Below are 13,872 nucleotides of genomic sequence, written 5' to 3'. Positions count from 1 at the left end.
AAAAATGGAAAGTACCTACAAAGCCGAGCACTAAATAGAGCACCAAGTACATGCCCCTTTATGTGGAGCCAACTGCGATGTTGATACTGCATACACATATGAAGTTGGTGTTCTTTTTAACAAGAACCATGCAGAGTGCATCTCTTGCCAGTCCACATCAGCGCCCACAACTGGCAATGCTTTTGTTTTGTAATAGGTTTAGACTTACGTTCAGCCACATCCAGATGATTAAAGCTTTTGCAAATCCCTATTTAAAGAAATGTACTTACTGGGAGGATGGAGGAAGCTGTGGGTTATGCTCATATCTGGCAAGTATTCTGAGCAATTTTGGCTGCTTGCCTCTGGGACTCTACCGTCAGGCCGCAGACAGTCTGATATCGTAGGAGGAAGAGAAGAGCCTTCTCCCTGGTGCAGGACAATCAGAAAACTTAGTGTCATTTAATCCATATACCTTATTCATCAAGTAATCATGGTCACCTTGTCATATTTCAGAATTTTTCCATTCTTAGTAATAATGACAGCCTGGAATCAAACTTTGCTTCTTACTAAAAGTAATGAAATCAGTGGAAAGTCAATGAAAGAGTGTTCAGTATTATGAACTTAGTCACTCAGTCCTGCAAGTGAACGTCATACATTGGGCAGACAATTGCCACTCTCAAGCTGCAGTATGATGTAACTAGGTAGGGTGCAATTTCAAGGTTTTTACAGTTTTGAACATGTTTGTGACAAACTTTTAGTAATTGAACAGATCACATCACCCATTAGAAACAGTATAGATTTAACCCCTTAGCAAGCCAGCCTGTTTGATCTTTAAAGAAACACTTCCGTGAAGATTTTTTAATAAATCTGTACATATGTGCATGTAGTATAGTGTGTGCTAACATACACCGTTCTGTTCCTGATCTCAGTGACATCACCACACTTCAAACTATTTGGATCACAATTCTTTAGCTGGAAATCTCTCTTACAAAGTAAGCCTCTGGTGCCTTGTTCTGAAACTCCATAGACCTACGTTGTAAAAACCACTATATCACACAGAGCAATGTGACCCAGAGAGTCTGAAGAGGCGTCACTCAGAAGTGGGGCAGAGCAGCACTGGATCCAGGAGACGGCCGCGGTAGGTAAGCATATTACCACACACTACATTACATGCGCATATATGTAACATGGTGGAACTGGGTGGTAGTCGCGGGCAAGTCTATTACAGCAGTCAGTCCACACCCTGGCTCCTTGCACATAAAACACAGACAGGACAGATGCAGTCCCCAGACAAGTTACCTCTTCTCCTAAGTCCCTGCAGACTAGGCAATCAGGATCCAGGAACACAGTTCCTGGGACTGGGGCGAGGATAAGCGTTGCACTCACTGACTGCATCTGGCTGCGACGGTCCTCCACTGCAGCGGCGCAAACTCAGTATCACAGCCGCGACGGTCCCTCTTTCCACTGCTTACGCCTTCTCCTTCCGACTCCTGCTTCTCCACACCCGCGGTGCTCCAGCTCCCAGCAATCCTCCGCTGCATTCGGACAGGTATGTCACTGGACAATGGCGTCTCTCTTCCGAACATGCCATCTTGCTCTCCTGGGTTCCATCCATATGAGGGTGGGATCCTCCTTGGCTGTTCCACCCGTTTCGTTGGGTTCTGCTGTACGGGTGGGAACTTCTTTGCACGCACCCATTTAGGGGAGGCCTTCTTCACAAGGGGGCAAACCCCCCTGCCTTTTGGCACCAAATCTTCTCCATGATGCCAATGAAAGGTGGCAACATCTCTCATTTTTGCGCCAACGGCCATCTTCTCGGTAGTGGTCGGCGCCATCTTTAAGTCATCAACACCCACCATCTTTGTCTCTTTCACAGCGGTCAACATCATCTCAGATGCCCATCTTCAATTCTTTCATGGTGGGCAACTTAACCTCACTGTCAGCCTCTCATCTGGTTCCAATGGGGAAAGGTGGCGGAAACTACATCTCAGCTGCTCCCGCCCCGGTCATAGACCCCGGATCCTTCTATGACACTCTTAGGGTTTCAGGGCTGCTGGGTTCAATCCTGCCGACTATGCCAAATTTAACAAGGTGGTACGGGGTGGTAGTCGCGGTCGAGTCTACTACAACAAAGTCAGTCCACACCTTGGCCCCTTGCACATAAAACACAGACAGGACAGATGCAGCCCCCAGACAAGTTACCTCTTCTCCTCAGGTACTGCAGTCCAGGCAATCATGATCCAGGAACATAGTTATAATCCAACAGGGAAACTATTTATTTTGTAGGATAAACGAGGTAAAAAAGGTAGAAAAGGTAGTTTCAGTAAATATAGTAAAACTTCCCGCTCTTTCCCTATTCTTCTTCAATGCAGTGTCAGCACAGCAGCAGTAGTAATGGAGATGCTTCAGTGGCCGGTAGCTGGACACTTATAGTCCCTTTGGCGGAGCGCTCACAAAGTCCTGTTGCCCTCTTCACTGCCCATGGGTCCAGGGAAGCACTCCTCTCCCCTCCAGGGGAGACTTTGGCTCCTGACATGGCTGAGCACCTGCCCAGGGCAAAGGTGCCCGGGCAACTGCCTGGAAGCAGGAGCTTCCTGCCGCCTTTTCTGGCTGCTAGACAAGTCCATATTTTAATCCTTCCTGTCCCTGCCTCTAATATGTACAGGGCAACACAATACAGTTTAACAGTGATACATTACAGGCTAAAAGAGACATCACATGTTGCTTTAACACACATGGAAAAACTGCAAACACAGCACACGAATACATATCAATACATAAATGGTACATCACATTTAATATACAATTTCCGCATAAAGTGCACTGGCCTGGCGCACGAGGGAGCAGGGGGTAGATGAGGGTCTCTGCCACCTCCTTACATATACACAGATGTATTAAAAAATATTCATGAGATGGCTTCTCTAAGGACCAAGCAATGTTATTTACTTTTAATACTTGCATAATCCATGGATTTAATTAAAACATTGCTTCTTTATTCAAATGTGGCTGAATTACAATCATTCAGCAAAGAAGAGTGGGCCAAAATTCCTCCAGAGCATTGTAAAAGACTCTTTGTTCTGTTATCGCAAATGCTTGATTGCAGTAATTGCTGCCAACGGTGACCCAACCCGACCCAACCGGTTATTAGGTTTAGTGGGCAATCACTTTTTCACACTGGGCCCTGTAGGTTTGGATTTCTTTTTCCCTTAATAATAAAGACCTTCATTTAAAAACTGCATTTTGTGTTTACTTGCACTATCTTTGTCTAATATTTAAATTTATTTGGTGATCTGAAACATTTAAACAAACATGCAGAAGAAAAAGAAATCAGGATGGGTCAAACACTTGCCAAATCAGACAAGATGATTTCTGGATTTGTTTTCTCATTTTAACTCTCATAGTTGTGGACTACCTATGATGTCAATTACAGGCCTCTCTCTTCTTTTTAAATGGGAGAACTTGCACAATTGGTGGCTGACTAAATACTTTTTTCCCCCCTGTATATACCACAGGGGAGTGGCCAGAAAGGAACAGATGAGACAATTCAGGATGGAAAGCTCCAGGAGATCACCTGAACTGATTAACCCTTGCAATGACAGAGCAAAAACACTGCACTGTTTAATAGGTTGGTGAAACAGTTCTATCCAGTGCAGGAGTTTGTGTATCCCCATGAAAAGAGTCATATGCATGTGCGAAATTTGCAGGAAGCTGGCAATGACACAAATAATGTTATCTTGCCCAAAGGGGTGAAATAACATGCAAAGAGGGTCAACTAGTTTGGGGAATCTAATGCCACACAAACTAGTCAAAGGCATTATTCTCATTGGAAAAGGGGAGGTTTGAAATACTTTTTTTTAAACATGGAGGTAATTGAATAATTTCATAAAAGGCTGGTTAGGCAAGGAATGTAGTATGTGAATGCTGCTGAATTGAAGGGCATGGGGGACCTGAAAGTTTCCCTTTAAGAAACTTACAGACTTCATGGATGGAAGGATTATAACTGGTATAGACAAGAAGGGCAGCTATATTGTTCGCTGCTTCTTTTTTTTTTAAGTGTCAGAAATACAGTTTTATACATTTTGAGATGTTTGGTTATTATTCTTACTTTAACAGATGAAAAATAAATGAGATGGGAAAATTTACGTTTTTCATTTAGTTGCATAATTATTCTGCACACTAACAGTTGCCTAATAATGACGCACACATAAGATACTTTAAGACAAGAAAAAACGACACTTTTACTTTCTTAATGTTCAGGACAGGATTAACTGAAGCACTGTAGTTATTCAATAATAAAATTAATCATCAACAATACAAATTTGTTAATAACTGTTCACACAGTGTAAAACCTGTACTTCCTCAATAGGTGTTTTGTGTAAAGGAAGATAGAGTGCATTGTCAGTGGGCATCAATGTATGTGTCTAATGTGTACCAAGACATGAAATGCTGTGGTCCCTAGAAAAGTGATCAATTATTTAACTGATGCAGTAAATGGCTATTCTAAATAACTAATACTCCAGTCAGATGGTCAAATACACATATTTGTGATCCACTCTTCTCTGTATGCTTTATGTAGCACTCACCTGTGCCTCAACAGTATAGGCACTCCAGAGAGGCATGAATAAATTGTGGCTATAACCACTCACATAGCCTTCATGGTGAAGGAGGCAATACGAGCTATTAACAATTAAATTTCTGGGCCTTCCATATGGCAAATTCTTTGCTTCCGACTGACTTACTGTAGAGCAAAGTAGAAATGTAATTAGTCAGTGCAGAAAAAAAGCTTACAGTCTAAAAGGTAAAACAATTCTTGCGTTACTCACTGCTTTCTTGAGCAAGGGTTAATCTTCCATTGAGCATGGCTTCATTAGTCTGAAGTGATAAAAATGAAATACTGTCATTTATCTGTTGTTAATATGGCATGAAATTAGACTAAGGTTACATTAACACTGCCATTAGATACTACCTTGTAAGCTATCTCAGCAGTCAAAAAAACAGAAACCATATTGATGCTTGATGGACATGATCATAAATTAAATTATTGTGGTCCATTGAGTGATGGTAGTATCTGTGAAAGGGATCGGCAGTCCAAAATCAGACTTGCCAGATCCTTAACCTCCCCACAAATCATCTGTCAGACTACACCATATACATTAGACTGTCGGCCGAACTTTATGATTTCAGTAGTTGAGTTCCAGATTAGTCTAATGTGTATGGTGTGCTTAAGTTTTGTATTTGTCTGAGTCTGATAGGGAAGGATACAGAGACACAATACCTAGATGGTTTAGAACAAGGAGACAGATAAAAGGGTTATTCCCTTCCTTCTAGATGGGTCTAACTGGATAGTGCTTGTAAAAAGCAGCAATATGCCAACGTTCCTTTAATAAAAATACCCCATCCTCTGATTATTACAACTGAGAGTTCTATAGTCTCACTGCTCATACAGTAAAGAATTTCCTTCTGTGATTATGATTAAACCTACTTTCCTCTAGATGTTGTGGATGGCCTCTTGTCATAATTGCTGGCCTAGGTGTAAAAGATTATTATAAAGATATCGGTACTGCCCTCTTCATATATCGGTATATTGCAATAAGATTAGCCTTAAAGAGAACCTGTCATCAGAACTTAACACTATTAAGTAAAGGCTTGGCCATAATGGTGTCACTATGCTGATTAAATTGATGCCTGGAAGGAATCTAATCAGTGATTGTTGTTTAATTAGCCTCTAAAGTTTTTCTATAATGACATATCTGTGGATCGGTGGTGGGCCAGGAAGTTAGGGTCTTTTTTGCTCTTCCACCCATCCCGCAGCCTCCTGTGATTCTTTTAGAGGACACCGATTATTCAGTGACCTGTCTCCTTTTTTATATTCCGTGCCATCATTAGGGTGGTCGGTGCATGTGCACACTAATTCCTCAGACAGTCTTAAGGGCCTCAATAAAATTGTGTCGGAAGTGGTGCATGTGTATGGGGGGTACTGAAACGATCTTGATCCTCCTAACTTGTCCCGGTTCATTGTGTATATTTGTGTAATTATGTATAGATTGTTTACGCGTAATGATGTGTAGAAAACACGATATGTAGAAATGTATATGGTTAGGGAAAGGGTAGTGTACAAGTTTGGTCACTAGATGGGATATTACAGGTGTGCTTAGTATTGGACAAGAATTCATATGTGTAAATGGTTAACTGTAGGAGGGGTTAGCTGGGATTAAGGCAGGAATAGTTTCTGGTAGATTCGTCAGGGCTAGGTAGCCCAAAGTGCTCAGGTTTGCTAAATGCCCGAGCTAGTCAGCACCCTGCAACTTTCCCAGCCATCCAGAGTCAGTGGGACAGCATAGCTTCAGTAAGAGCAATGACAGCATCTACAGGAACTTGGGATGTAGGAGAAGTCACCGTAGCACCACAGGGCAGGTCGCTCGCCATGTGGCAGATCATTGCTTGGGCTGATGCCCTCAGAACTGTGGCAAAACAGCTGAGGAAACACCCGTATGCAGTGAGGCTAGCCAGGGAGGATGCTGAGGAGCTGATGGAAATGGTCCGACCCAGGTAAGTGCAGTGTGACAGGGAGAGGAGTGCAGGGAAAGATGAAGTAACATGTAATGTACAAGCTGTTGAAAATCTTGTAACAGATCTGGATGTGCTGCAAAGTCATGAAAGTAAAGTTTTCCGTATTGAGTTGTACCTGGACTGTGTTTGTTTATTCAGAAGCGACCGGAGGTGACCATAAGGAATGGAGAACAGACCTGGTGATGCAGGCAAGTAAGCTGACAGTGGAGCGTGATTTTATGTTTTTGAAGGCCAGGGCACATAAGGCCCGATGAACTCAGCCATGACTACGGCCCTGACAGACCTCTACACATGCACAGATTGAGATCCTAGCTTAATGAAGATGCCATTTCCTTTTCATTCCCCAGTCACATGAGGCTGTTTTGGCTCATAGAGAGGTAAGACATTTAGTGATAGAGACCATACATATTAAAAGGTCACATTGACGTGGTTGGATGGTTTTTCCACTCTTTAATCAAAAAACTCTAGCTAAGTACCTTTACATTGTTAATGTTTGCAGCATAATGGAATTCATGTATTCATTAGTCGCAGATTGCTGACACATTGTGTATGTACCGTATTTCTTGGACTACAAAATACACCGGACCATAAAATGCATCTAGGTTTTAGAGGAGGAAATTAGGAAAAAAAAAATGAAGCAAAAAATGTGGTCAATTCTGTACTAATATCCCCATCCTGGTATGCATTGCCCCCACATTCCATCCCTGGTATGCATGGCCTCCTCATCCCTATCCAGGTAAGCAGGGCCCCCTCATCCCTATCCTCGTATGCATGGTCCACTCATCCCAACCTGGAATGCACGGCCCACTCATCCCCATCCTGGTATGCATGACCTACTCATCCCCATCCTGTTGTGCATGGCCCCCTCATTCCCATCCTAGTATGCATGGCTCCCTCATCCCTATCCTGGCATACATGGCCCCCTCATCCCCATCCTGGTATGCATGGCCTCCTCATTCCTATCCTGGTAAGCAGGGCCCCCATCTCCATCCTTGTATGCATGGCTCCATCAGAAAATCATTAAAAAAAACATAACCCATCCTACTAACCTTCCTGCGCTCCCTCGCAATTTCTTGTTCTGAGGCCAGCAGCTGCTTTATGCTTGTAAGCAGCGCATGGCAGGGACAGCATGCGGCTGCTTACAAGTTGAGCACAGCTACCGAAATACTCACTACTCCCCACGCCGGGACTATGCACGTAGAGACAGGTGAATATTCACTGATCTGTAAATAGTGGGCACAGTGGTAGCCACAGCTTCCAGCTTCCTGCAGCTGCCAAGCGTTTGTGTGTGCCCACTACTAAAGGGAATGAATATTCACTGCATTCCACACCTATGGGAGTGGAGAGCAGTAAAAATTCTTTGCCTTAAGTAGCGGGCACATGCGAAAGCCCATCAGCTGCAGGAAAGTTGGCTGTTGCGGCTAACAGTGTGTCAGCTATTGAAGAGAAATGAATATTCCATGCCCTCCACTCCCACGGGCATGAAATGCAATGAATATTCATTTCTTTTTAGCAATGGGCACAGGAGTTTGCCAAAGCCGTTGGCTCCTGCCTCCTGTGACCCGCTGCTCCGCCACTGACGCTCCCCACACACAGCCAAAGCGGGTACATCTGGACTTTAAGCCGCACCCCCCATTTTCCTCCACATTCTTGGAGGAAAAAGTGCATCTTATGGTCTGAAAAATACGGTAAATATTTGTATATTAGCCACATAGGGTATTTGTGTACTAAAGGTGTGCGTGCTCTATTTTTTCTTTTTTGTGCACTGAATAATTAGTGACCTGTAAAGAATCACAGGAGGCTGGCGGAGGAGAAGAAAAGACCCTGCCCTAGACCTCCCCTGATACACAGAAAACATCATTAGAAAAAATATTTAGAGGCGAATTAAAACAACAACCACTGACTAGCAGCTATCAATTTAATCAGCATAACGGCACCATTATGGCCATGATTTTACTTTATGGTGTTAAATCCTGCTAACAGGTTCTCTTTAAGCCTTCATTTTTTCAATAACTCAAAAGTGTGATAACATGTCTTGGTATTGCAGCTCACCTATTCCCTTAATAACCTTGGTTGCTCTTCTCTGCACCTGATTAATTTCAGCTATATCCTTCATGTACACCGGAGACCAGAACTGTACACAGTATTCTAAATGTGGCTGCACCAGTGACTTGTATAGAGGTAAAATTATGTTCTTGTAATCATCATCCATGCCTCTTTTAATGCATCCCATTATTTTCTTTTCTTTGGCAGCAGTTGCCTGGAACGGTTCACTAAAGTTTAGTTTGCCATTCACCCATAGACTCAAGTCTTTTTCAGTGACCATTTAACAGAAAGTTTCACCATTTTGTATATAATTATACATTTAATTTCCTATGTTCAAGTGCAAGTCCTTACATTTATCTACATTAAACTTAAATTGCCATTTCTCAGCTGAAGCCTCCAACTTACATAAAGCACTCTGTAAGATTAAATTATCACCCTCTGTGTTGATTCCTTTACAGATTTTATCATCATCATCTCTAAATATTGAATTTGTACTCTGTATGCCCTCTACAACATCATTGACAAATATATCAAAAAGAAGAGGGCACACTACTGACCCTTGTGGCACCCCCCATTGTTAACAGTGTTAAATCAGAGTGTGCATTAATGTCTTACAATACTCATAATCATTACACGAAGGCCAGCTAAGATCGCTGGACCATGTGGTTAGCCAACAATCCCCACCAGATTCAGTTGCAGAGTGCTTTTGATGCTGCAGAAGCAAGTCCACCTCAAGATAGCAGCACTGATAGTGCACAATTTGGGCGAGCAGTGCTACAATACTGTTGGCCTGAAGGGTCAGGTAAGCTGGAGTGACCGCCAATCAGCAACTGGGAAACTGGAGAGTGGCGCTCCTGCTAAAGAAGACGGGCAAAATCCTTTATTGCTCTTCCTTTTTATATTCTTTTGTTATTAACCCGGTCTAGCGTGTCTCCACTATCTGTAGATGGGGAGTACTCACTTGGCTGGTCATTGAGGAATACGTTGGGACACTCAGGATTAAAAAGTCCATTCGGTTTAATAAGACACAGCATAAACCAAATCTCAGATACTTGGCAACGTGCAGCACCCCATGCATCGTCCGGTAACCATTCGGCTTTATAGAACCCACAGTCCTCGCTCAGCCTAACATAGTTTAGTGTCCTTTAACTGTCTGTGACGACCGCACAAGTTCCCGGATACCTCTTATCCTCAGAGGCGTCCTCTCCAGAGGTAGATCACAGGCCTCCTCATTCTGGCTCACTCTAGCCAGCACTGCCGCCCATGCGGGTGCTGAGACACACCCCCTGGGATTGGGTATGTAGGTGACTGGACCCACCCATCTTTCCAAGTCACCTGGAAGCCTTCTCGATGCATATTAAACCTCAGCAGAACATCTGCTGAGAAAAACAAGCCCAGGATTTCATCACAGAGTCACCCACCTCTGTGATACATATCTACCATTAACCACATGACCCTTCGCCATACCACACCGGTAAAAATAGTAATGTAGTTGGCCAATGTCAAATTTCAATTTCTATTTAAAGCTTATCTATTGCATAATCAACAGCTTTAGAAAATTACAATGTATTTTATACAGTATATTAATTACTCATGGATTTCAAGAAATTGGCTTACTTCTAGTGCACACAAGTCTGCCAAGTAATGAGATCACAAGAGGTTCTCTCAGCTTTATAGAAAATACAATGACTTATTATGCAGGCAGGAACAATAAAAAAGGTACTCACACCAAACGCACAGATAAAGGGAGGCAAGATTCAAGCAAAAAAGGATATGTAGAAATGAAAATCACACTCAAAGGTAATGATTACAAAAATATAAAATATTCATTGGATTTATGCCATCACAACACACATCGACAAGCGTTAAAAACATGATTTATCTACAAAAATAGATAAGTCAAGAAGAAACTTGATAGGTGCTCACTCACTAAAGCCACCCTTCACTGATAATATTGGTGGACAGAACAACATACACATTACAAACTGATGACAGAAAAGACAGGCCTACTACTCAAAAATAGCCAACAAAAAATATGGTACTTATGTAGAAATGTACATAATTTATTGGATTTATGTTATCAAAACAGATACCGACAAGGGTTAAAAACAATTAAAATATCTAAAAATGAATAATGTCAAGGAGAAACTTTAATGTGTACCATAAATGGTCATCAACCCTTCACTGATAATAACATGTATATTGTTCTGTCCACAAAAATTAAGTGATCATAGAAAAGACTCCTACTACCCAATAAAATTACCAAAGGCTTCACTGTAAAAGAAATATATACATCTACTGGAAGACAAGAAAAATGGCATAGCTATGAGAATGCAATAAACAATAATGTGTATCAGACCCGATGTGACAACTCTGATAACCACTCAGCCATTTCCATCAGTCGCACAGAGAATAATTGTAGGTTGACGATGAATACTGCACCATTCAAGATTGGTCTCTTAACTAGTGGTGGGCGAACCCCCGATGATCGGGATCGGCGGGTTCGCCTGAGTTTTTTGTAAGGTTCGGGGCCGGAGAAGACGCGAATTTGTGTCCGAGCCCCAAACTTGAACTTTACAGATATGGGTCATTCTAATTATACTTACTTGTCCAGCGACGCATCCTCCCGTCCCGCTGTCTCCGGGCATCTGCTCTCGGGACAGCTCATTAACTGTCGGCAATATTCACTGCATTCAGCAGTCTTCGGCTTTTTCCGGCAGTGTTCGTACGGATCAGAAAGTTATCCCTGCCAAAGGATTAATTACTGAGCCTAGGAATATCATTTTAAAGGGAGTTTCCCCCCCAAAAATCCAATTAAACTGCTTAGAAAGTAGGGGACTTAGCGGCAAATGAGACGGCTTCGGTGAACCCTTGACGTGGTCAAAAGGGCTCAGTACACCGTTACGTCACATCAATTTGCATACTGAGTACTTTAGGCAGTGCTCACTTGTGAAACAGTAAATGAAACTCAATGAGCAGCTCTGCACTTCCACCCCTCAATTGCATAAAAAATAAACACTTTCTCTGGCAACTAAATCACTAGATTCTATACTACAATTAAGATTTTTATAGGAAACTACACCTGTATAACTGATTTAATTAGATTTTAATACAAAAATAACTCTTATTTAAACTGTAATACTACTTGTCATGATACCAGTGCTGGTGGACCTGCACTTCTGGGGTTAATGTTTTGATCTCAGTGCAGACTCTTACCTGCACACCTGGGACTTATTATGGTGGCCTCTCATTGGTTCTGGGAAAGCTTCTTATAGCCTCAGGAAGCTCGCATCCCTGTCAGTTATACTTTCGCCCTTGGCATAGTGTGGTGACCCCTGAGTGTGTTTGTGCTGTATTCTGGTTGCTTGATACTCTGTGTACGACTCGGCCTGTTCTCTGGATATTGCTTGTTGGATTCTGCTTGGTACCTTCTATGTCTGTTTGGTTTTGACCCCTGCTTGGCCCCGACTATCCATTCTGTCTCATCCCTGGTACTTTTCTGCTATCTCTGTGTATGACCTCCATTTTGCCTGACTCTGAGTATTTCTGTTTAGTGTCCTGCCATCTGTGGAAGCAGGATGCTAAGCCCCGCCCCTTGCAGTCACATGACCGTAGGTCCTTCACTGCTTGCTAAACTTCAGCATCCCCAGGTCCTGTGTGTACTTTCCGGCTGTACCTGACCCCGGGCACCCCTACAGTGCGGGTGAGTCCCTGCTCAGCGGAGGCTGCACGCCGGCGCTGACAGGACCCTGACATTATAACTGACCATTAAGTTTTTGGGGGGTTTTTGTGCAGAGAATTATGGATCCCATACAGTCTCTGGCTGACCAGATGAAAAATCTGAGTCAGATGTTTCAGGGTTTATCCCTGGAGCAGCAAGCTCTGGCTCATTCTCAGCAGGTTTCTGAGACAGGGCGGGGGGGGCTTTAGCTGCTGGGTCTCCGGGGGCTGGGGCGAGGGATGTTGTTCTGGTGTCCCCGGAACCACCTGTTAAACTACCTGACTTCTTTTCTGGGAACAAAAAGGAGTTCAGGATCTTCATGGAGGGTTGCAAACTTTTTTTAGTTTGAGACCACGTTCCTCTGCGGATGAAAACCAGAAGGTAGGGGTCATTACGTCCTTATTAAGAGGGTGCCCACAAGCTTGGGCTTTCTCCCTTCCTCCCACTGCTCCTGAGAGAGTGTCTGTGAATGCATTCTTTGAGGCCCTCGGGCACATTTATCATGAGCCTGACCGAGTGTGATTGGCAGAGGACATGGTGATGAGCGTCTGTCAGGGGAAACACTCGGCTGAGTGGTTTTGTACTGAATTCCGCCGCTGGGCCGCAGAGGTCTCTTGGGACGACGCCGCACTCCGAGGACTCTTTTGCAGAGGCTTGTCCGAGCGGCTGCAGGATGCCTTGGCGTTACATCCCCCACCTAACTCTCTCGAGGACGCCATGACCCAGGCCGTCCGGATGGACCACAGGCTGCGGGCCAGAGAGGTGATACAGGTGGAGACTCCATTGTTCCCCAGTGGAAAAGAGACTGCCCCTGAGCTCATGGATGTAGGCGTCCTCTCCCTGAAGGATACGGAGAGGAAACGCCGGAAGGACAAGCAGTTATGCTTTTACTGCGGTAAAACGGGACATTGGAAAAGGGAGTGTCCTGATTGCCCGTCTTCGACCCATTCGGCAGGAAATGACTAGGTCTGGGTAGTCAGCGGGGAGACTACTCAGACCATCAGGTATCCTTTTCCTCGTTTTCTAAGGTTTTACTTCTTGTGGAACTGTTTGTGGACGGTAGTTCTTTTCCCTCTAAAGCCTTCGTGGACTGCGGATCATCCATTAATCTCATTGACTCCCAATTGGTCACACGCTGCAAGATAGGGACAGATAGGCTCAAGGTTCCAATGAAGGTGGTGGCCATTGACTCCTCTCCTCTCACTAAGGAGGGAATTCTCTTTGTGTCTGACTTGATTTCGCTCAGAGTGGGCGCTATTCATGTGGAAAACCTACGTTGTTTGGTTCTGGACAATCTACCTGCAGGGTTGGTGTTGGGCATGCCCTGGTTACAACGCCATAACCCAGTTATTAACTGGAAAACGGGGGAGATTGTTCAATGGGGATTTAATGATTTTAAGTTGTGTGATAAATCTGCATTGCTGGTTGAACCTGTTAAATCTGTGTCTGTATCATCTGTCGAGCTGGAAGGTATTCCGGAATGCCTGAAGGACTTCGAAGATGTATTCTCTGAAAGCGAAGCCGAGACTTTACCGCCACATAGACCCTTTGACTGC

General features: G+C 43.7%; 1 protein-coding gene across 2 annotated transcripts in view; it reads right to left on the bottom strand.

The window, feature by feature from the left end:
- Positions 1 to 13,872, bottom strand: part of ENPP3 (ectonucleotide pyrophosphatase/phosphodiesterase 3) — a 221,176-nt gene that overhangs the window by 46,945 nt on the left and 160,359 nt on the right. For both annotated transcript variants that reach the window (XM_073575819.1, XM_073575820.1), the window contains exons 19-21: positions 4,803 to 4,851; positions 4,563 to 4,717; positions 270 to 405 (exon numbers count right to left, since the gene is read on the bottom strand). In XM_073575819.1, coding sequence (XP_073431920.1) covers positions 270 to 405; positions 4,563 to 4,717; positions 4,803 to 4,851 — 340 coding nt within the window. The remainder of the gene's footprint in view (positions 1 to 269; positions 406 to 4,562; positions 4,718 to 4,802; positions 4,852 to 13,872) is intronic.

This window comes from Dendrobates tinctorius, unplaced genomic scaffold (assembly GCF_039654945.1).
Source record: "Dendrobates tinctorius isolate UK_male_01 unplaced genomic scaffold, ASM3965494v1 ptg000046l, whole genome shotgun sequence".
In the NCBI taxonomy this organism is placed as follows: Eukaryota; Metazoa; Chordata; class Amphibia; order Anura; family Dendrobatidae; genus Dendrobates; species Dendrobates tinctorius.
The sequence above is the reverse complement of the archived record's forward strand: the minus strand, read 5'-3'. Positions and strand labels throughout refer to the sequence as shown.